Raw genomic sequence first — 23,833 nt, 5'->3', positions numbered from 1 at the left:
TTGACCGCTTGGGTGAAAGTTTGGGGGCCAGGTCTATACCGATGTGTCTCTAGCCTGCAGGGGGCAGAGGGATGGCACCTGCCGCACGAGTGGGAGAACAATGCGTTCAGGGATTGCTGGGACATCGGGTGTTGCTAAAGATCAACCATGCCAGATCTTTAGGTGATGTAGGAGGGCCCCCGTACAAACTGCAGTGTCTCCGAGCTCTCCCGTTTTATTCTACATCCCCAAAACGTACAGATGAGTTAATTTGCTTCCTTCTAAATTAACTCTAGATTACGATGCACATATCACTTTGGTAGGGATTAGATTGTGAGCCCCTCTGAGGGACAGCTAGCGACAAGACTATATACCCTGCAAAGCACTTCGGGAGAGGTCAGCACTATATAAATACTAAAAAATAATAAATAATACTAATTACTGTAGGGTCAGTAGTACAGAACAGACATATTTATAAGGGTGTGAGGTCCAGGAGAGAGAAAATAAAGGAAGGAAGTCTGAAACATTTAAACATTAATGTTTTGTATAAAACAGTTATTACACAGTGCAGGGTGTGGTAATGAAGTCTTTCCATTCAGGGATTAGGACCCGGTTCAATCTCATTGTCCTCCTGACTGTATGACAACCATATTCTAGAATACATTTCTTCTGAATTATTCCAATGGAAGCCAAAACTCCTCATAATATCAGTAATCTGTACACCCTCACCTCAGAAATCACTATAATATTTCTATTGTCGGCCAATCTTCTTACACAAATAATATCACTTCTCACACAATCGTTATTGTATGTCTTTTCTCTCCATAGTAGCTCCAGACACCTGATCCTATAATAACCAATTTAACCAGTAATTTGTACACCCTCACCTCAGAAATCACTATAATATTTCTATTGTAGACCAATCTTCTTACACAAATAATATCACTTCTCACACAATATTTCACTTCTCACACAATCGTTATTGTATGTCTTTTCTCTCCATAGTAGCTCCAGACCTCTGATCCTATAATAACCAATTTTCCACCATCCTATACAATAAATCATCTGCATAAAGCCCCATCTACAAGATACAATTTTTTGTGCGATTCGATCGGATCGAATTCGATTCATCGATTAAATCCGACATGTCTGATCGGGATTCGATTGGATCGGTAGTGTGATCGATTTGCCATTTATTTGCAATGACATTCGAATCCCACAAAAAATTGTATTGTGTAGATGGGGCTTAAAGCTCTGCTCCGGATCTAAAACACTGTGCAGAAGCTCTGTTCCCAATCGATCACGCTAGAAGCTACTTTCTCCACATATGAGCCCATATGCAATCAACTGTTTCTTCTGAGTTATCTTCTAGGAGATCATTTTCATATTCTCTTTAAAATAACTTTTCAGCATTTTACAATTGAAAAAGTACTCAAAAGTTGAAGAAAAAGTACTATCAATATTATGTTAAAGAGACTCCGTAACAAAAATTGCATCCTGTTTTTTATCATCCTACAAGTTCCAAAAGCTATTCTAATGTGTTCTGGCTTACTGCAGCACTTTCTGCTATCACAGTCTCTGTAATAAATCAATGTATCTTTCCCCTGTCAGACTTGTCGGCCTGTGTCTGGAAGGCTGCCAAGTTCTTCAGTGTTGTGGTTCTGTGATGCATCTCCCCCCTCCAGGCCCCTCTCTGCACACTGCCTGTGTATTATTTAGATTAGTGCAGCTTCTCTCTTCTCTCTTATCTTTTACAAGCTGGATAAATACTCCTCTGAGCTGGCTGGGCTTTCACATACTGAGGAATTACATACAGGCAGAGCTGTCTGCACTCTGCAGGAAGAAACAGCCTGACACTTCAGTGGTTGATAGCTGCAGGGGGAAAGAAACACACAAATGATCTCTTGAGATTCAAAAGGAAAGGTGTATACAGCCTGCTTGTGTATGAATGTATTTTCTATGTGTGGACATACTGTACATCAACCTACTTCCTGTTTTGGTGGCCATTTTGTTTGTTTATAAACAAACTTTTTAAAACTGTTTTTAACCACTTTTAATGCGGCGGGGAGCGGCGAAATTGTGACAGAGGGTAATAGGAGATGTCCCCTAACGCACTGGTATGTTTACTTTTGTGCGATTTTAACAATACAGATTCTCTTTAAGTATTTTCTTGCTTGCTGGAGTGGAGGCTTATAAGGCATTTTATGACAATTCATAAAATTCACTTCTTCTCCCGAGTTATCTCCTAGGAGATCATTTTTCATCTTCAGTTTTAAATAATTTTTTTAGCACTTTGCAATTGAAAAAGTACCAAAGCGTAGGTGAAAAAGTACTGTCAAAATTATTTGGAGTATTTGTTTGCATAGTGGTGGTTTGAAAGGCATTTTATTTACAAGTTGTGAAAATATCACCCAGGAGAAAACATACACTCAACTTTTCCTCTTGAGTTTTCTCCTTTGTGATATTTTCAGATTTGTCAGTAAAATGCCTTTTAAGCCACCAGTGAGCAAGAAAGTACTCAAAATAATTTTGATAGTACTTTTTCACCAACTTTTTGGTATTTTTTTCAATTGCGGTGAGCTGAAAAGTTATTTTAAACAGAGGATGAAAAATTATCTCCTAGGAGTAAAAGGGAATTGCATATGGGCCCTAGTATGCGTATACCAGGGAAAATGGGTGGCTGGTTAGACCCAGGGGGTTCATTGCTTGTTGCAGTCAACACATTTTAAGAAAGTTTTGAGATTGAAAAAATGATAGCTCATATATAGACAAGCTTGAATAAGTATTAATTAGCTAATTAAAAGCATATACGAATGATTGGAAAGATTTTGATTACAATGATGGAGTATTCCTAACAAATATTTTTAATAATGGTCCATATGCAATTCACTTTTTCACCTGAGTTTTCTCCTAAGTGATAATTTTAAACTTGTCAATAAAATACTTTTTAAGCCACCAGAAAGCAAGAAAATACTCAAAACAATTTTGATAGTACTTTTTCACCTACTGTCTGGTACTTTTTTAGTTGAAAATTGCTGAAAAGTTATTTTAAATTGAAGATGAAAATTATCTCCTCGGAGAAAACTCAGGTGAAAAAGTGAATTGCATATGGCCCAATAAGTTAAAAATAAAAATATGTTTCTCGGGATACTTGAGATCTTGTTGCAAACATTATAGAGTAACTGGTCAACACCATCATTCATAAAGGGGTCAATGCCGTAAAAATGTTGAGAAACTCTATTCTAGAATCATTTTTCTTTTATAGCTAATTTTATGACTGCTCAAGGATCCTTTCCAACTTCGTAATATTTTTATGCCGGACTGGTCACCACTATAAGTTCACAGAAACTCTTATTATTATTATTTAGTGTTTATATAGCACCGACATCTTCCACAGTGCTGTCGAGTATATTGTCTAGTCACTTAACTGTCCCTCAGAAGGACTCTCAATCTAATCCCTACCGTAGTTATATGTCCACTAGGCTACCTAAGCCCATTTGAAAACGGGCTCTAGGTAGTGATTTAACCACGCGTGCCCGCCGCACGCACGCGGCCGCCCTGCTCCCTGGCCTCACCTCCCGTCCCAACGGCTTTCTGTTCTGCGCACATGCGCATTACAAAAAAGCTTCGGACGGACAGACAGGGAAAGTGGATGACGCAGGCACAGCTAGATTTTATTGTATAAGATATTGTGTAGTGTAGAGTATGTATCGTAGTGTAGGGTCAATTTAGGGGCAGCCAATTAACTTATCTGTATGTTTTTTGGGATGTGGGAGGAAACTGGAGTGCCCGGAAGAAACCCATGCAGACACAGGGAAAATATAAAAACTCTATGCAGACTCCCTAGCTGGGATACGAACCAGGGACCCAGGGAACTTTTTTCTATATTCCTTATTCTAAATGTTATAATTCTACCCTTCATTCATCATGTTATAAATCCATTCCAGAGATACTCTTACCAAATTATTAGTATGTTCCAGATATTTATTCCAATAATACTATTCCAATAATACTGTTATTATTATATGCTAAAGAAACTGAGATATAGATAAAAAAAAGGTGGGAGCTTCTACATAACAAGTAATATGGAGCAAGAAATATCTCAATATAGATTTCAGACTTCTTAATAAGAGTTGTTTTCTAGCAACCTGACTTTGTAATAACTGTATTTCAGGATCATCATGATATTATGTAAAGCTGGCCATTTTTTCGATTTTTTTTACCACTTAATCGAATAATTTAAAAAATATAAACATTGAACCATACACTTATCATTGTTTTGTTTTTTTTTATATTAAAAAGAAAAACATTCAGTTTTTGTATTTTTCTCTCTGATTTTTCCAACACATCCGATCAGAAACTGCTTAACTTTTTTTTATTTTATTTTTTAAGTATCGTTTTTTTTCTCAATAACACTACAAAAATATTTATGATTTTTCTATCCAGTGGGTAATTTTGATAAGAAAAAAAAATAAGCAACAAAAAACAGCCAACCTAACAACCCTAAGACCCTTCACCTCTCAGTGACTTTGTTCCATACTCATCTCTCTAGAGCAGTGGTGCCCATTAGGTAGATCGCGATCTACCGGTAGATTGCGAAGGCCTTCATGGTAGATCCCGACCCCACTACATTTTCCATTCTGTATATGGAAGGGTGCTCCTAAAATTGTACATAGGTAGATCACTTTGACTTGCTAATTTTTAAAAGTAGCTCACAAGCCGAAAAAGTGTGGGCACCTCTGCTCTAGAGTTATTCTTTTCCAAATTATTCACTCTGGAATAATTCTATTCTTGGATGTGTTAGCCTATAAAAATCTATAACTGCTTTCCAGACCGTATAAAATATATTCCTGTCCATTCCATCGTCATAACTGTGTCTTAGAACTGCTTACACTATTCCAGAATCCTCAACTTACATTATATTTATTCAAGACCCCCCCAAAAAAAAATCTTCCTGCCCCTCTCATCATCATAACTGCATTTCAGAACTATTTACATTATATCTATTCACATTTGTAGCAAACGTGTTGTGAAAAATAGGCAACCTAACACGGAGCCAATCAAATCGCAAATTTACTATCTAAAAACATTGAAAAAAAAACAGGACAAAAATTGAGAAGTTGCCAAAACAACCATTTGGCACTGAAACTCATTTTATCTTTCATTTTTTGGGGGAAAAGGAAGAATACATTTGGACTGGTTGCTATGAGCAACTTTTCAAACTTTCATCTCATTTTTTTTCCTCCAGATTTCTGCCCAGGACTTTACACTCTTAATTCTGTGCTAGACTCCTTCTCTTTAATGATTCCCCAATAATAACTCCACACAAAGACCCCAATAACAGCCCTGCTATAGTCCTAACGCTGCCGCTGGCTTCTTATCTTTCAGTACAGAACGATGATTCATTTTATGGCGTTCTGTGTACTTTGCTCTCCACTATTCCTCTGAGGCTTTCCACGGGATATTTTGCACTCGGTTCCCTTCGCTGGTCCGTGCAGCTCACCTTTTCACACGACACATTTCCGCACTGCACACGGTCCTCCAGACGCATTATAAAAGCAGTCAGCGCGCTGTGATTGAGAGAAGAGGCTCCGGGAGACAAGAGGTCCAGCACCCTCTGGAAGGGGCTTATCTGCAGTGACAGTGCAGGACACAGCAGCATCACAGCAATGCATGGCCACAGGATGGACAGGTGCATGGCTCACAACTAAGGGCACTTGAAGAGGTGGGGGACCAGTGCCTTGACGACCTGTTGACAAAGTGACAGGGGAAAAAATGTGGCATTGACTCTCCATGTTTCTGGCAGTAGTCTGTGATTGGCTGAGCGGCACTGATAATGTCCATAATGCAGATTATCATTATAAATTTCCTCCTCCTCCTCCTTCACTGCTTTGCCTGAGGCAATTCTCCTCCGCCCCGTGCCAGGAAGCTTTGCAGTGAACTAGTCAGCTTACTAGTCTATCACATTTTAACCCTTTGCTCTATCTGAAGGTGGTGACTTCACAAGTGAACTGGCTGCAAGAGAAAGATTATATAGAATCACTCGCTGAACTTCACCGTCTCCCCTGTCCAACCTGTTTTCCGAATCCAAGGGGAGTAGACAGAAATATTACACACCTGCACTTCAAACCACTTTACAGCTGCGCTTGAGATTCCTGCAAAACCTGAATGGCAAATCAAGTTCTGCAAGCGCCAAATATTAAGACACATATAGCCCAAATATGAAAAGGACGTTCTTGTGGATTTTAAAGGACATTTTTAACACGAAATACAGTATACGATCTGATGGCAAGGATGGCACACATGCTTGATCAGCTATATAAAGCTGGACACACACTTAAAGGGGACCTGAACTCTTGTACAGGACAGAAGGAAAGCTTAGAGAAATGTATCCTGTATGTATTTAGAGAGTTTAGCCTGTCTAGATTCTCCTCATCTGTGACTAATCACAACTGTAATTTGATCTCTCAGCCGTGTCAGCTGGCTGCCTCGGCAGAGCAGCTAATTTGTAAACGCAGGATGTTAATCCTATGTCTGCTTTCATGAAAGCAGGAAGTAGACACTGCAGATTTATTGCAGGATTTATGTCAGCTGTAACAAAGAAATTGTTTTCTTTAAAGGTTAATATGCTGTTGTGTATATTTCAGAGGAAGTTCTGAGTTCAGGTCCGCTTTAACAATTTTTTTCCGGCCAATATGATCATCTTGAACTAATCTGCCAACTTTCTATTGCGCCCACATACTGTATATCTGATTGGTTCAGTTTAAATCGATTTTGGACAGGTTATCGACTGAAAGTGTAATTAAATAGGCTGAAAAATCTCTGTGCGAGAGGGAGGAAGGGGGGCGTGGCAGGAACAGTGGAGGACCAATGGGCACATAGCATTGCACTGCAAAGCTTGTGATTAGATCGATTTGTGATAGAGTTCTGCTGAAGTCTATTAACCACTTCAGCCTTCAGTCATTTTTCACCTTATGCATCCGAGCAATTTTCACCTCCCATTAATTTGCCAATAACTTTATCACTACTTATCACAATTAATTGATCTATATCTTGTTTTTTCCGCCACCAATTAGGCTTTCTTTGGGTGGTACATTTTGCTAAGAATTATTTTTTTTCTAAATGCATTTTAACAGGAACATTATAGCTTTAAAATAATACATACTACCAGAATTAAAACCTACGTATTTTATTTGCCCATTTGTCCCGGTTATTACACCATTTAAATTATGTCCCTATCACAATGTATGGTGCCAATATTTTATTTGGAAATGAAGGCGCATTTTTTAGTTTTGCGTCCATCACTATTTACAATCTTATAATTTAAAAATATATTAGTTGTATTCCCTCTTCACATGCATATTAAAAAAGTTCAGCCCCTTAGAGGGACACTTAAGCTAGAAAAAAAAATAGTTTTACTCACCTGGGGCTTTTACCAGCCCCCTGCAGCAGTCCTGTGCCCTCGCAGCCACTCACTAATCCTCTGGTCCCCCGCTGCCAGATAGTTTCGTTTTTGCCGACCGGACTGGCCACGCATAGCTTTCTCCGCATTCCCGACTGCAGTTAGCGCTATTGCGAGCCACAACGCGTGCAAAGGTTGCCGCGTTACCAACGCATAGATATGTGGCAAAGCGTATTTTTGTACGCGTTGTGGCCCACAATAGCGCTAATTACAGTCGGGAATGCGGAGAAAGCTACGCGTGGCTAGTCCTGAGGGCCTGTCGGCAAAAACGAAACTAGCTGGCAGCGGGCGACCAGAGGATTAGTGAGTGACTGTGAGGGCACAGGACTGCTGCAGGGGGCTGGTAGAAGCCCCAGATGAGTAAAACGCATTTTTTTCTGACTTAAGTGTCCCTTTAGGTAACTATTTATGAGTTTCTTTTTTTTAAATTGTAATTTTTTTTTTTTTTAGTTAATAATTTTATTTGGGTATTTTTTGTGTGTGGGAGGTAAACAGTTAATTTTAAATGTGATTTATTGTGTCTTTTAGTATTAAAAGTATGTGCATGTAGTTTTACTGAGTTTTAGTGAGTTTTTGTTTTTTAGTGAGTTTTAGTGAGTTTTTGTTTTTCTATCCTGTGAGCGAGCACGTTCGCTCACAGGAACTACAAGGAGGACGTGATTTTTTTTTTTCAGAAACACCTCTGAAAAGAAGCCGTCGGTTTTTCCACTGAGGACTTAGATCGATGAATGGGAACCATGTTCCCATTCATTGATCTCCGGGCTGCTGAGGGGGGTGGCACGGGAGTGCGCCGACGCGAGCACACGTGCACAGCAACCTTTTGGACGTGAAAGTCACGTCCAAAAGGCAAAAATAGTTAAACTAAGAGTTTGCTGTGTGACGTAAGAATTGATCACTATGTGGTCAAAAAACTATTTAGTCACAATCCTAGCCAATAATTGTGCAGAACCAGTAATATTATTCATAGTACCCCAAAGAATCATGATGCAAAAGTGGGGTTACCGCTCGAAACAACATTAAGGGCTTGATTCACAACAGGGTGATAACTCAATTATCACGCCTAAAAGCTTTGCTTGTGCAAACTATGGTGCTAAGTAGTTTGCACCCGAGTTTGCATGTGCAAAGCTTTTAGGTGTGATAACTGAGTTTTTAGGCGTGATAACTGAGTTATCATGCTTTTGTGAATCAAGCCCTAAGTGAGGAGATCAGTGGGACAGAATCCAGGACGACCATTGGCTCCATATACCAAGGAAAGTATCTGGCTTGTTGGTGATAGAAGAAGTAATATTTCCTTAATTGTAAGGATTAAGGCTGATTGGGGGGGGGGAGGTTTTTTTCGGGTTTGAGCCAAAAAGGATACGCCTGCATTACAAACATGAGCGAAAAACGCTTTGGAATGTTTAGATAGGCGTGAAGTATATCCGTGGAACGAAGCAACCCAAGGGTCGATCTGGACTTCTCTCCCCAGGACTTCAGAAAAAAATTGGAAACGCAGAAGGTCCTGACCACCGGACAATCCCACCAGCAGTGCAATTGATCTGCACTCTGACCACAGCCCTTATAACACATATCAGAAGAAGTCAGGCCCCACTGGAATAGTTTAGAGGGAGTACAGTACCAATCATAGAAGATTTTACAAGATTTTTTTAAGTTCCTTTAATATATTATTGATAGAGGATTTAGCCATACAGCTAAAATGGATGCTCCAACTCCCTCTTTTATGTTTGTCCCCATCAACATTTGTCAGGTGATGCCATCAGCAATGAATACTGAGAGAGCTAGCAGCTATGCCAGGCTACCACACATCCCTTTCTCTGTATATGTTTATCCATTATATATAAACATTACTGTATATATAATGTTTATCCCTATCCTTATAGATTAAATTAAATCTGTTTGAAGGGAATTTAAAGTGAAAATATACTTATGATATCATTATTGTTATGTGTAGTACAGCTAAGAAATAAAACATTAGCAGCAGAGATATGAGTCAAATATTGTTTCCAGTACAGGAAGAGTTAAGAAACTCCAGTTGTTTTTTGCAAAAGAGCCACTGAGCTCCACGACTTTCAATGTGGCAGAGAGTTTTGTCTTCTGAACTTTATTATGTCAAGTGTCTGTCACTGTATTTTGTTTTTGTTTTCTGCAGAGGAAAGTTCAAAAGTTCACTGGCCTGCTCTGTGAAATCATTTAGGATGCTGAGTAGTGTGTAAACTGCAAATATTAGAGAATGAGGCAATGCTATAAAAATAAAGCTATCTAACTGAAAATAAAAATATGAGAATATTTTCTTTGCTACTAATGTTCAAGTGTTCTTTGCTACTAATGTACATATAAGTATAATGATAAAAACAGACTGCGCTAAAAACAATGAATTGCTTTAATCAATAAAATAGGAGTTGATCTAATGATACAGATCCAGTTGCCCTCAAATTAATGTATATGCATATACAGTGGGCTAAAACATGGTAATGTAAATTAAAAAGACTCAACAAATAAAAAACTGAACTAATGCAAACCCGCTGAGGGTCTAAAGTGCAGGATGCAGATTGAATTTCACTGGGCAGTAAAATAATACGCTGATATCCGGAAATGGTTTCAATTGCACATGTGCACGTTGGAGCTCAATGATATAATGTCAATGAATTCACGGTGGGGGACCCCAATAGTAATTAGGAGTTAGGTATTAGTACATCCTCATAAAGAACTTCTCCAATGTGGATTAATATCCCGAAACACACAGTGCTTAAGTTGTATGCATCTCACCCTTCCGGATCCGTAAGTCGTGTTTCAGTGCTGTGTGGGGAGCCGCTCAATCTCACCAGCCCCGGCCGGTGGCTAGGTGGGAGAGTCTAGACGCAGGCTGATGTCGGGCTGTGCGAGCCCGGCTCCCTTGCTGGCGGAGGCTGTGCGGGGCAGAGCACCTGGTCAGGGATGGATTCACCGCGTAGTCCTGCGGCGCTGACAGCTCCGTAACTTGGCCACACCTCCTCCCCCTGTATTCTGTGACGTCACACTTGCAGCCACTGCTGACGTTTCGGGAGGAACGCCTCCCTTTCTCAAAGCTAGGCCTAGCTTTTTAATTTACATTACCATGTTTTAGCCCACTGTATATGCATATACATTAATTTGAGGGCAACTGGATCTGTATCATTAGATCAACTCCTATTTTATTGATTAAAGCAATTCATTGTTTTTAGCGCAGTCTGTTTTTATCATTTTGCATATTTTCTTCAAGGGGTTGGGGATCCTTTGACAGACTAGCGGCTGAGTGGTGTGGGCGCTACACTAAGTGAATATTGTTCACATATAAGTATACTTTATGGTGTGATATCCTCTGCCCTAAGCTATTTAGCTATTTACATCCTGTGGGAGTTTTCCACACCTCAGAGCACCCACCCTTTGGGAATGGCCACTAATCAACACACGCCTTTGCCCTTACACAGTTTCTGTGTCATCTTACACCACACCTCCAATACACTTCCATCCACCCTGCATATGACAATTTACATAAATCAATATGAATTAACATACAATCACTGTAATCAAGCAAACACAGTGCATACAATCAGAATCAGAATTATGGTGCCCGTACATAGTACCATTTTTTCATTTTTTTCAATTAGATAATTTTGTTCGATTATTCCATTCGATTGAATATAAAGATTTTTCCATGTCTGATCAGATTTTTTATTGAAAAAACGGGATAATCGTTCGTTCTTGTTGATCGACAAAAAAATATTCTTTTTGACGTTAATTCAATTTGATCGTTTTGGTTGAGTAAATGGGAAAATTGAACGTTTTTATTGTACCGTGTATGGGCACCATTAGAATCAGATGTATTCACCGAGAACAACACGGGTTATACCCAGAATTGGTTTTGGCAGGGTCGGTGATTAAACGATATAGCATAAAGGTTGTTACAGAGGAATGCAAAAACAGTAAGAATAGACAATACACATAAAAAGACAAAGTACAGTAGAATGCATCTAGCATAGATGATACACATAACAGCATTCCAGTAGCAACAGAGGTAAGACCAGAGGGGTTGTCTGAAGTGCTGATTTGAGCAGAAAAGCCATCTGTATCTCTCAAACGCTACCCAGCAAAATCAGTCCATGTAGGTGTGCTGTGAGGTGCAGTCCTGCAGTTCGTCGGTGGACAAGGAAGACAAGGAGCCAGTCCAGAAGCCAAACCAAGGGATTAGCATGATGGATCAGGGGCAAACCGCAGAGGAGACTAGGAGGAATGGTGGTTGACTGCTCTGCCAAGCGGGGGGCTGCCAATCGGTGAAGTGGAGCAAGGGCCACATGAGACTGTGCTGCAAGCCATGGTGTGGAGCGGGGGCTGGCAGCTGTAGAACAGGGGGAGCCCAACCAAGGAGCACAAGTGGGTATGGCTTTCCTGGGGGTGAGAACCAGGAATGGTGGCCTGGCTACCCCAAGGCACAATCAGCAGTGGTGTCAGCTCACCTGAGCAAAGATTGGGACCCAGGGTGCCTGGCAGAGGTCCGTCCAAGTCTGAAGGTTCCTGGATTGATGGTGTGCTGGAGGAGATTGATGAGTGATGGCAGCCTGGCTACTCTGAAGGAAGCACTGCTGGGGCCTGGTGTATAGTGGCTGCAGTGTGTACAGGGGCCTGACGTGCATGATGGTTGGAAGTGCAGGCAGCTGTGGCAGCAATGAGGTCCTGGCCATCTATGGCCATGGTAATGGAGCAGCCCACATCACTGGAACAATGGCGTCCTGGTTCCCTTGGTAGCGGCGGTGTAGCAGCCCATGTGATGCATCTGCATCAGCTGAGGATTCAACTGTGTAGATGCTGAGATTGGGCAGTGTTCGGGGGGCATCCTTGTTCTTTGTCCTGTGCTGCGGCCAGCAAGCGGAGCACAGAACTACTGCACAGGTGCTCCCGGCTACGGGAGTGTGACAGGGGCATGCGGCCAGGCTGCGCATGCGTGACATAGAGCAACTCAGCCAGTGTACTGACCATCCAGCAGGGGACCGGAGCGGTCTGGGGAGACAGCGAGGGAATGAGTGGCACCAAGGGGGCTGGAGGAAGCCCCAAGCAAGTAAAAATCCTGAGACTTATTTTGTGTCAGGTACACTTCAAAGGATCACTATCATGAAAAATTGTAACATTTAAAATACATACATAGAAAATGTACATTTCTCCAGGATCAAAATGAAATATAATTTACCCTTTCCTATGTTGCTGTCACTTACAGTCAGTATTTAAAAGCTAACAGACAGATTTCTGACAGTTTTTGGACTAGACTATGGGGGTTTTCAGCATTTCCTTATTTCTTTACAAAAGCATTCTCTGGAAAAGATCTATACAAAGATGCTGGCCAGTTTCGCTACTCATTTACACATCATTTTGCTAGTTGGACTGAGCAACTGCTGTTCAGTGAATGCTTTTTAAAAAAAAAAGAAGTACCAGAGAATCCACCATGAGGAGATGGGCTAGTCCAAAACCTGTCAAAACTCAGATATGTCACTATCTACTGTAAGTGACAGCAACATAGGAAAAAAAGTATTATAGTGCATGTTACTATGTGAGAAATCTACCTTTTTATATGTATATTTTAAACTTTTTTTTTTCTACAATTTTTCATGATAGTTCTCCTAAAAAGTTGGGAGGTATGTTTCAAGTTCCCCCAGGGAAATGCGAATCACATGTTGAGAATCTAGGCACTAGTGTATTTACGTTTTGCAGAAGCTGCTTCTAGCTGTGCTGGCAGCCTGAGTTGTGTAAACAGTACATCAATATATTCGGCTGTAGTTGTCAGGCATGCCTATGTCACCTGTTCATCAAGTGTTGGCACCTCTCACACAGGCTTATTCTTTAATCTAGTTCTGTTTGCACATCATATAAGTAATGCATACTTCTGTCTTCTGCTTAATTTACTTAGTACAAGAATATTAATCACATAAAAGCAGCATCATGGTCAGATCAGGAAATTCACTTCTGACTCAACATATAGGGTTTGTCATGGCACACTCCCTGAAGTAGAAACTCCTTGATTAGCTTATGTAAATTACATCTCTTTTAACCTCTTGAGGACCACAGGCTTATGCTACATACACACTTGAAAGATAAATGAAAGATATCAGATCAATTTTACCCCCTTCCATGTAGCAAGAGAGCCATACTCTAAACAGTCTATTCTATGGAACTGCACTCCCCATCAGATAAAAATCTTTGCAAGATGCTGCACACAAAGATGCTGTACACATTCAAAAGATCAGTATCTGCAAAAGATCTGTTCCAGGAAAAGATCTGTTCCTGCAAAATGCATTCATAGTCTATGATATCTGCAGATCCTCATACACACCTTGTTTAACAGGCAATCATCTACAGATCATCTGCAGATCAGATCCACCAGGATGGATTTTCAGATCTGCAGATGATTGTCAGATATGCAGATGAAGGGCTTGATTCACAAAGCGGTGCAAACTGTTTAGCACGGGTGTGCTAAACAGTTAGCACGTGAAGTGCCGTTTGTGGACTTTTGCGCGTGCAAAGTGCCGCGATTCGCGCGATCACGGACTTCTGAGCGCGCAATTTGCCGCGATTTGCAAAAGTCCGCTAACGGTACTTCAGTTTGCACCGCTTTGTGAATCAAGCCCGAAGTCTGTTAAACAAGGTGTGTATGAGTATCTGCAGATATCATAGACTATGAATGCAATTTGCAGGAACAGATCTTTTGCAGGAAGAGATCTTTTGCAGATACTGATCTTTTGAATGTCTACAGCATCTTTGTGCACATCATCTTGCAAAGATTTCTGTCTGATGGGGAGTGCAGCTCCATAGAATAGACTGTAACAAAAAAAAAAAAACAACAAAAAATTCCTTGCGCTCCTCTCTGGAAGCTGCAGTCACACATGCACAACAATATGTCTTCCTTGCTTGTGAGGATAAAGCACTGTGCCGCTCCAAACAATAGGGTGAAGGAGAATATCTATGGAAAGAAAATGGAGCGCACAATAGTGCATTTACCTATGTTTATTTTCAATGTTGATTAAAAGTTGTACTCACAAAAGTTCAAAGTCGTCGGATCTGACGAAGGCGCAGAGCGCCGAAACGCGTAATGACGCTGCACGCCTACTGATCCACAGCCACGCCCATCCCGACAGCGAGACGGCTTTCCCCAATCACCGGGACCCGCGCTGCTGGCCACAGTGCGCTGCTGCCGCCCTGCCGGGGATATCAAGCGGTTGGCTTTACCGCTGAGAAGCGCTTTGACTTTGAACTTTTGTGAGTACAACTTTTAATCAACATTGAAAATAAACATAGGTAAATGCACTATTGTGCGCTCCATTTTCTTTCCATAGATAGAATAGACTGTGTAGGTGTGGCTCTCATACTACATGGAAGGGGGTAAAATTGGTCTGATATCTTTCATTTATCTTTAAAGTGTGTACACACCATTGTGCTGGGAATACACAATGAGATTTTTCAGCAGATTTACTGTCCGATCGTTTTTCCGATCGATTTCCCTTCATTTCTATGAGAATCATCAGACCTGTCAGAAAATCAGATCGTACCTGTCGGAAATTATCTATCGAACCATCTATCTGCCAAAAAATCTCATGGTGTATTCCTAGCATTACACCCCCTAGTGACCAGGCCATTTTTTACAATTCAGCACACTGCAGCTTTAACAGTTTGCTGCACGGCCATACAACTTAGCACACAAATGAATCTTACCTCCTTTCCTTGCCACCAACAGAGATTTTCATTGGTGGCATCTTTTCTCCATTCATCCCTCCTCTAACCAGAGGGGGCAGGAGACATCTCCTACAAGTTCTGCACCCTTTGGGAGGAACTCGGAGACCTCCAGAACATCAAACAAGACCTCAGGAACATCATTTTTCAAGTTTTCTAGGAAGGATTCTGAACTATCCATGTTACAGGGCAAAACTGGAACTTTATCTTGTGGACAGGGCAGATGTCCCAAGGAAGGTTCCACCATAAACTGAGATTGAATTTCATAATCATGAGGGGAATGTACAGGCATATTCACTGGACCACACCCTGACTCCCTAACTTTAATCTCACTGCACCCAGAATTCTGCGTAGCAGTCAAACTAGCTTGCAATTCCAAAACTGCAGAAAAACAGGTGAAAATAGCAGCAATACCTAGACGAGCCTCTAGGGACACTGCAGGAGATATTGTACAAGGAAATATTGACTCATCCAGAGTACAGGGTGGAGAGTCAGAACTCTCTTCAAAGGAAGAAAGGAGTTCCCAAATGTCAATGTGATTGGACATCATATTGTTATTCATGGTACAGGGCAGGCTCAGAGAAACCTTCTCTGGACCCAGCAAAAATGCTTCAGAGTCAGATTCGTAAAACCAAAGTGCTGTCTCACTCTTAGACTCGGCTAACGATGTCGAATCCGAGGAGACAGAACGCAAAATTTGCGGATCCAAGATCGCTTTAGATTGCGAAACTGATGCTTCCATAGCGCAAACCTCCGCGATCTGCGTAGCAGACTGCAAGGCATCTAGGACAGAAACACTGGAGCAACTGTCACTAGGCAACAGGCCTTCACAGGTGTGAACAGAATAAGGCATAGATTCATTTGCAAAAGAAGTGGCGACAACAACAGAAGAAATTTTATTAGATACATCAATCATTTTCGTAAAGTTGCATAACTTAGGAATTTTCCCCATAGTAGGTTCATAAATGGACGATCTCAGAGAACCTGAGGGAAAATATCTGTCTTTCTTAGACAAAGGACCACACAGACCTTTAGCAGCCATACGTGCGGTGGCGACATCAGACCGCACTGGTTCAACTTCCACACAAGCAACTGCTCTGAACGACTTGCACTCAGGCTTCAAACACTCAGTAGCTTTGGGAAAGGAAATGCATTCAGAACTCACTTTCTTTAAATCCAGAGGATTGGAACAATCGTCCGTTGACAATGTGTTTTTACAAGAATTAGCAGATTGAAGCGCATGTAGTTCATCCAAAATCATTCTCCACACGTCAAACAGCGGAGTCACAAAGTCAGAGATACATTCACCAGTTTTGTTTAAAGTGCACGCAGACTCAATGCACGCATACAAAACTGCTTCATTTTTAGAAAGGTAATGATTGCAAAACGATCTCCAATCACCTTCCAATTCATAGACCAGGAGCTCGATCTCCCATTTCTCAAACGGGGGTTCCCATGCACACTTAACAAAGGATGAACAATCATAGTGCGCACAGTCTACAGATGGAACTGGAGCAGGAACAGAACGGGAAACTTTTACCTCTTTATTGGGATCAATTGATTGGTGTGTGTGTAATTCATCCAAAATCGTCTGCCATACAAACATCACCAGATCCACAACACACTCATCACATTCATCAGAATCAATCAAAAGGTACATAGAGTCAAGAAATCGTTCAGGACATCCGCGCTTTTTGCGATATAAAAATCGCAAAAGGTTTTCCAATCAAAATCAAATTCTTCCACCAAGGCCCCGATTTCCCATGAGGCGAATGGTGGTTCAAACAACCCGGTGTCTAAATAATCTCCATATGGGTGGGGATCAGGAACGAGTACAGATTTTTTAACTGCTTTAATATAGCGTGCGATTCTACCTATAATAGGATCCACATACGCTTTTGTCTCAGGCAATAACATCTGAAGCAAATCAAAGGTTCCCTCTGCCCTGGGAATTTTGGTTTGGCTGGTCATACTGTAACGATTGTGGAATCGTCTCCGTGGTCAGCGTACCAGACGTGCGCTGACACGGCGGATTTCCTCCACAAGCGTATACATTTGCAGGAACCCAGCAGTAGGTGCAATGCACCTGCAGAGGGAAATTCCTGACGGCAGGTGGAGCTGTGGAGTGCAGAGGAACAGCTCCTCTGCTCTACCACACACGCCAGACAGGAATTGTACGAAGGGAAGAACCGTAATCGCAAGAGAAGCGATTGAGAGTGAGCACAGAGACAGATTGTGTGTGTGTGCATAAAACTAGTCGCCAACCCGCGACTGTGCACACACCACAGCAGATACGAAGCAGGAACGCGATCGCGAGAGGTGCGATCGCCAGACGTGACAGAAAGCTACAGCAAGGCGGAGCACGAGAATAGCAAAGGCACAGCAAATCATATAATGAGGAGATATGGAAAATAACAAACGCTAGCTAACCGCGAACACCGCACTCATTCGCAACAGTGCACGCGGTTATGCGCGGTCTCCACGTGATAAGCACATTAGAGACAAGCACGCCTAACTAACCATCGACAGACAAACATGAAACAGAGGACGCGAACGCTTGCTTAACGGTTACCTCACCGAGCCTCCAGCAAGCGGTCGTAGCAGACAAGACAGACACACGAAAACAGGGACAAGCGAGAGATAGGATCCACAGCACTAGCGAAAAGTGGCTAGCGCGATCCAGGAAGACAGAACAGAAGGATCCACAGCGCTAGCGAAAAGTGGCTAGCGCGATCCCAGGAGACAGAACAGAAGGATCCACAGCGCTAGCGAAAAGTGGCTAGCGCGATCCCAGGAGACAGAACAGAAGGATCCACAGCGTTAGCGAAAAGTGGCTAGCGCGATCCCAGGAGACAGAACAGAAGAGATAGCTGGTAGCAACTGCTGCACCAGCTATACTCCAAGAACAGAGATCAGAACCATTTCCTGTCCACCACCGCTGGGACAGGACAACAGCAACAGAACAAACAAACAGATAAACAATCCTAAATGCACTTAGGGAATCTGCCTAGCACAGTTTCCAGGAATTACTCTAAGCTGATCTTCAAACCAAGAGCATGGCTGACACTCTCCCGAGTGTTTCACAGGAAGACTCCTTATGACCAGCGAAGCATTGTGGGAAAGACATAGTACTTATAGTACATGCCTTCAATGAATGTGGCCAGGCAATTTGCATGACAACGTATGCAAATTCCTCTGCAAGCACAAGCTGCAAAACTGACAGAAGCTCTTCTTTCCAGAGTCCTGCAGCATGCAAACCTAAACAATGGTCAGAAAGCTGCCTGCCTGCACAGGCAGCTGAGCAAATCATCACAGTACCCCCCCCCCCCCTCCAGGGTCGAATTCCAGATGACCCTCAAAACTGTTATCTCCAAACCACTCTAACAGAAGACTCATGAAGGTCGGGGCAGCCCGACAAGGTCCAATTCCAGAGTCAGTCCACCCGAAGCCGACCTCATCGGAAACAGAAGCCACCGAAACATGCCCATCAGTACTACCAGTCTCAGTATAACACCCATCAGGACTGTGAACGCCAGAGAAGAAGCCATCGACACCCTCCAGACAAAACCCACCACCTTCCAAGGAGCATCCGAAAATACCAAACCTGCCACAATACCTGTTCGAAGTGTCCCTTACAACACAAAAGCCACCGTTGATCTTATCCAGGGTACCAAGCAAAATTTCTCCCGGAATCTCCCAGAACCTTTTGAAGCTCCACAGAGATCCCAAGAGGGCAGAACAATCACCAGGCTCACATGGAGAATTACCAAGAACCCCCATGGAACCAATGACAATTCCGGATTCAGAATTATGAGGACACCCATCAAGATCAAGACTTTCAGGGACCACTTCTGGGCATGCAAGCAGGCAGGCCATATCAGAGCATGTCTCCACCGAGGAAGCATCTGAGTACGCTGGTAACCGAGGCACACTTGGGCTTTCTGGGTCACAGAGCACACTGGGGTACACCAGCACAGGAGAAACCTCAGGACATGTCGGGGAACTGCCAACCTCAGAGTCCGGCACGACAAGACCAAAACCAGTACCGGGCAGAGAATCATCATGAGTGGAGGTCACAGGCACTGGACTTTCAAAAGAAGACTCGGATACAAACTCAGAAATTTCTGTGACAATAATATCATCATTGACTACATATGAGTGAAGCTCCATCAGAGCTGAAAAGGTAGCCAGCAAGGCAGCAATGCCTACGGAAGAGGGTAACACCTCAGAAGGACTTGGGGGGCAGGAGACAAACAAACAGATAAACAATCCTAAATGCACTTAGGGAATCTGCCTAGCACAGTTTCCAGGAATTACTCTAAGCTGATCTTCAAACCAAGAGCATGGCTGACACTCTCCCGAGTGTTTCACAGGAAGACTCCTTATGACCAGCGAAGCATTGTGGGAAAGACATAGTACTTATAGTACATGCCTTCAATGAATGTGACCAGGCAATTTGCATGACAACGTATGCAAATTCCTCTGCAAGCACAAGCTGCAAAACTGACAGAAGCTCTTCTTTCCAGAGTCCTGCAGCATGCAAACCTACACAATGGTCAAAAAGCTGCCTGCCTGCACAGGCAGCTGAGTAAATCATCACAATGTTGGCACTATATAAATAACAAATAATAATAGGTGGCAACTGATGTCCCAGTCACACAGCAGGCATCCCATATGTTGTGTAAACCATCCTATGTAGACACCTTTAGCGTGAGACCTGTCCAATTAATGTGATAAATGGAGAAAACAGCCAAGTAAGTTGGTATGAGCCTACATGCACTTGTAACAGATTTCACCACTACAGGGTGTGTACAGACGCTTAGTGTTACAGTACAAGCTTTCCAAGTATGCTGGGACGTTCCCCAGTCATCTTGCTATAAATAGAGACAATGTAAAGGTCTAGTATAATTTGTAATCTTAAATCAGAAGGCATTTGTGATCATTCAGCTTCAAGTAGGCGACTGTGGTTTCCCATGATGCATCACTCCCGAATATGCAAATCATGTCAATATGCCCCTGAAGCCAAGCTCATATCCATAACCGCTGGTTGCTTTTTAGCTTTTTGGTCTCTTTTATCCCCCTATACCCTTATCGAGTGTAAGTCTAGTAATTTAGGTCTGATTCACTTCATAGAAGTATAGGGGTCGACTTATATACGAGTCACGAGCAGCACTGAGCAAGGTGTGTACTAGTAGTGACATTCCCATTTGCAATAATTTACCCAGTGGTGATACTTTGAGGAAAGGAATTGCCAAGAAAACACAAGTCTGAAAGTCCTGGCCACATCAAATAAAAGGGAGTGAATAATTGCAGCACTTGGGGGCCTGGAGGAGGTATTGGCTGCACTTAAGGGACAGGAGGGGTTAATGGTTGCAATACTGTATGGAGTGCAGTCATGAACCCCTCCTGAGCCCCAAGTGCAGCCATTAACTTTACTGGGTAGACTTATCCTTGAGTCAATAAAAAATTCAATCTTAAGAGGGTTGAATATTGGAGTTGACTTATACACAAGGTCAACTTGCATTCAAGTATATACGGTACATTCTTAGCGTAACAGCGCAAAACGGCACTGGAAATTTGGACACCGCCATAGGCTGTAATGTGGTGATCCTCTGCCTCTAGTACTTTTAGCCATAGACCCTGAACAAGCATGCAGCAGATCAGGGGTTTCTGACATTATTGTTGGATCTGACAAAAATGGCTGCATGCTTACTATTACTAATATTACTATTATTTTTTAAATTATAAGCTTGTAAATAGTGGTGGACGCAAGACTGTAAAAATGCACCTTTATTTCCAAATAAAATATTGGTGCCATACATTGTGATAGGGACATCATTTAAATTGTGTAATAACCGGGACAAATGGGCAAATAAAATACTTGGGTTTTAATTATGGTAGCATGTATTATTTTAAAGCTATAATGACAAAAAAACTGAGACATTATGATTTTTCCCCCATTTTTTCTTAATATTCCCATTAAAATGCATTTAGAAAAAAAATAATTCTTAGCAAAATGTACCACCCAAAGAAAGCCTAAATACAGTAGTTGCAGAAAAAAAACAGATATAGATCAACTCATTATGATAAGTAGTGATAAAGTTATTGGCGAATGAATGGGAGGTGAAAATTGCTCAGAGGCATAAGGTAAAAAACCACTGAAGGCTGAAGTGATTAAAGGAAATCAATAGGTCAACCTATATATTAAAAATTATTATTTTTTCCCTACTACTATTTTTCAACAAAGTTCCTCTTTAAATGTACAAAAAAAATATATGTCAGATTCTTACCTAAGGAAAGGGAAGCCTCTGGGTCCTATAGAGCCTTCCCGCTCCTCTCTCAGTCCCCGTTCCAGTGCTGGCTCCCCGGTAGCAGTATTCAACCAATTTGGTCAAATACTGCTGTCTCCGTCTTTGAATTGAGGCTTTGGAAGTCTTCAGGAGCCTGAGTGCTCCCGAGAGCCACCCCATACAGCGCATGCATGAGCATCCTCTCTCGCGCACCTGTGCATGTGCAGTATGACACCACCTGTCTTTGGGAGAACTCAACCCCCTAAGACTTCTGAATCCCCCGCAGCAGGAGATTCAAATGGAGGAGATGCCGCTGCAACAAGGGCACCGGGAGAGGAGAGGGAAGGCACTATAGCAGGGGTCCCCAACCTTTTTCAGCCCGGGGACTGCTATCCAGACCAAACTTTTCTCTGGGGCGGGAAATCGTGGTTAGTGGCGGTAGCCCCCCCCCTCTTCCCCGATTTGGAGTGTAGTATGAAGGTAAGTAGGTATCTAGGTGTAGCTGCCCCCGGTATAGGTAGCTAATACAGTTGCCCCTGTATAAGGAGTATAGTTGCCCCAGTATAGTTAGTTGGGTAGTATAGTTACCCCAGTGAAGCTAGTATAGTTACCCCAGTATAGCTAGTATAGTTACTTCAGTATAGCTAGTATAAATACCCCAGTAAAGCTAGTATAAATACCCCAGTAAAGCTAGTATATTTACCCCAGTGTAGTTAGAATAGGTGCCCTGAGTGCCCACTCCCCCCGCGGCCGCCGCTCCTGTTACATTACGAGCTGGTGGCCGCTTCCTCTCTTATATTCCCTGGTGACCCCTCTCCTCTTTGCAGCATCTTTTATAACTGCAGCACTTCCCGTGGCTGCTGTAAAGAGGAAGGAAGCGAGAAAGCGGCTTCCTACCATGGGAACCGCTGTTCCGCTTCCTTCCCTTCCTTACAGCAGCCGCGGGAAGCGCTGCTATTATAGAAGACTAGCCAACCCACGTCGTAGCATACGCCGCATCTATCTATCTAATAGAGTACGTGCCTCAACCTTGAAGCAAGAAGAAGTAGGCTTTCCATGAGAAAATGTATGCGTGCTCAAACACCAAGTTTAACCCTAGCAAGTCTGGCTTTGCAAATCCGGCCTAATTGGCTATTCATGAGGCAATGCTCATGCAAATATGCATTTGCTTTCGCATGCCAAACTATGCAGGGTCCAAAAACCAATACCGCAAAGCGATCGCCCTGCGGGTATTAGTTCATGCTACATTAGCACTATCCAGGAGCGCCACGGGGAGGATTCCGAATGCCCCCATACAACCGGGGGACTGCGGGGTCCCAGGCTCTCTTACTGCCTGGGAACCACAGCGGCACCCCGGAGGGGGAGGCTGGGTGGCGCAGCTGCACCCCCCCCAAGTGTGGTCAGCGCCGGGGAGAGCCATCCGCACCCACCTCCCAATATTAAAAACAGGCACTTACCTTAACGTCCATTGCGTTCTGCAACATGCACATTAACTTGGGGGCACCACATGAGAAAGGAGTGAAGCATGGGTGGGGGGAGGACAGGCGCAGACAACTCACTCCAGGGCTCACACCACCAGAGCAAGCCATCCACCACCTGCCTCCAAAGGATACAACTGCAAAAAATGCTTTCCATGAGAAAAATTTTGCGTGCTCAAACACCAAGTTTAACCCTAGCAAGTCTAGCTTTCCAAATCTGGCCTAATTGGCTATTTATGAGGCAATGCTCATGCAAATATGCATTTGCTTTCGCATGCCAAACTATGCAGGGTCAAAAAACCAATACTGCAAAGTGCTCTCTCGCTGCCTGGGAACCACAGCGGCACCCCGGAGTGGGAGGCTGGGTGGCGCAGCCGCCCCCCCCCCCCCCCCAGCGTGGCCAGCGCTGGGGAGAGCCGTCCGCACCCACCTCCTAATATTAAAAACAGCCACTTACCTTAACGTCCATTGGGTTCTGCTACATGCGCATTAATTGTCTCATGGAAAGCATTTTGTGCAGTTTGTATCCTTTGGAGGCAGGTGGTGGATGGCTTGCTCCGGTTATGTGAACCCTGGAGTGAGTGCGCCTGTCCTCCCCCCCCCCCCCCTCTGGAGTGCTGTATGTGAGCCAGCCCTGAGCTCTAAAGCTCGGGGTGACCCATGCTTCTCTCCTTTCTCATGTGGTGCCCCCAAATTAATGCGCATGTAGCAGAACGCAATGGACGTTAAGGTAAGTGCCTGTTTTTAATATTGGGAGGTGGGTGCAGACGGCTCTCCCCGGCGCTGGCCACACTTGGGAGGGGGGTCGTCCACGCCACCCAGCCTCCCCCTCCGGGGTACCGCTGTGGTTTCCAGGCAGTGAGAGAGCCTGGGACCCTGCGGTCCCCCCAGTT

At 43.0% G+C, this 23,833-nt stretch overlaps 1 protein-coding gene across 5 annotated transcripts in view; it reads right to left on the bottom strand.

Moving 5' to 3' along the window:
* SLC39A4 (solute carrier family 39 member 4) overlaps positions 1-23,833 on the bottom strand; it is a 148,445-nt gene that overhangs the window by 68,689 nt on the left and 55,923 nt on the right. The window contains exon 1 of one of the 5 annotated variants that reach the window (XM_068237877.1): positions 5,483-5,947. The exons of the other annotated variants lie outside the window; for them this stretch is intronic. Coding sequence (XP_068093978.1) covers positions 5,483-5,677 — 195 coding nt within the window. The 5' untranslated portion in view covers positions 5,678-5,947. Of the gene's footprint in view, positions 1-5,482; positions 5,948-23,833 lie in introns of those variants that run through there. 5 annotated transcript variants of the gene reach the window in all.

This window comes from Hyperolius riggenbachi, chromosome 5, assembly GCF_040937935.1.
Source record: "Hyperolius riggenbachi isolate aHypRig1 chromosome 5, aHypRig1.pri, whole genome shotgun sequence".
Lineage (NCBI taxonomy): Eukaryota > Metazoa > Chordata > Amphibia > Anura > Hyperoliidae > Hyperolius > Hyperolius riggenbachi.
The sequence above is the reverse complement of the archived record's forward strand: the minus strand, read 5'-3'. Positions and strand labels throughout refer to the sequence as shown.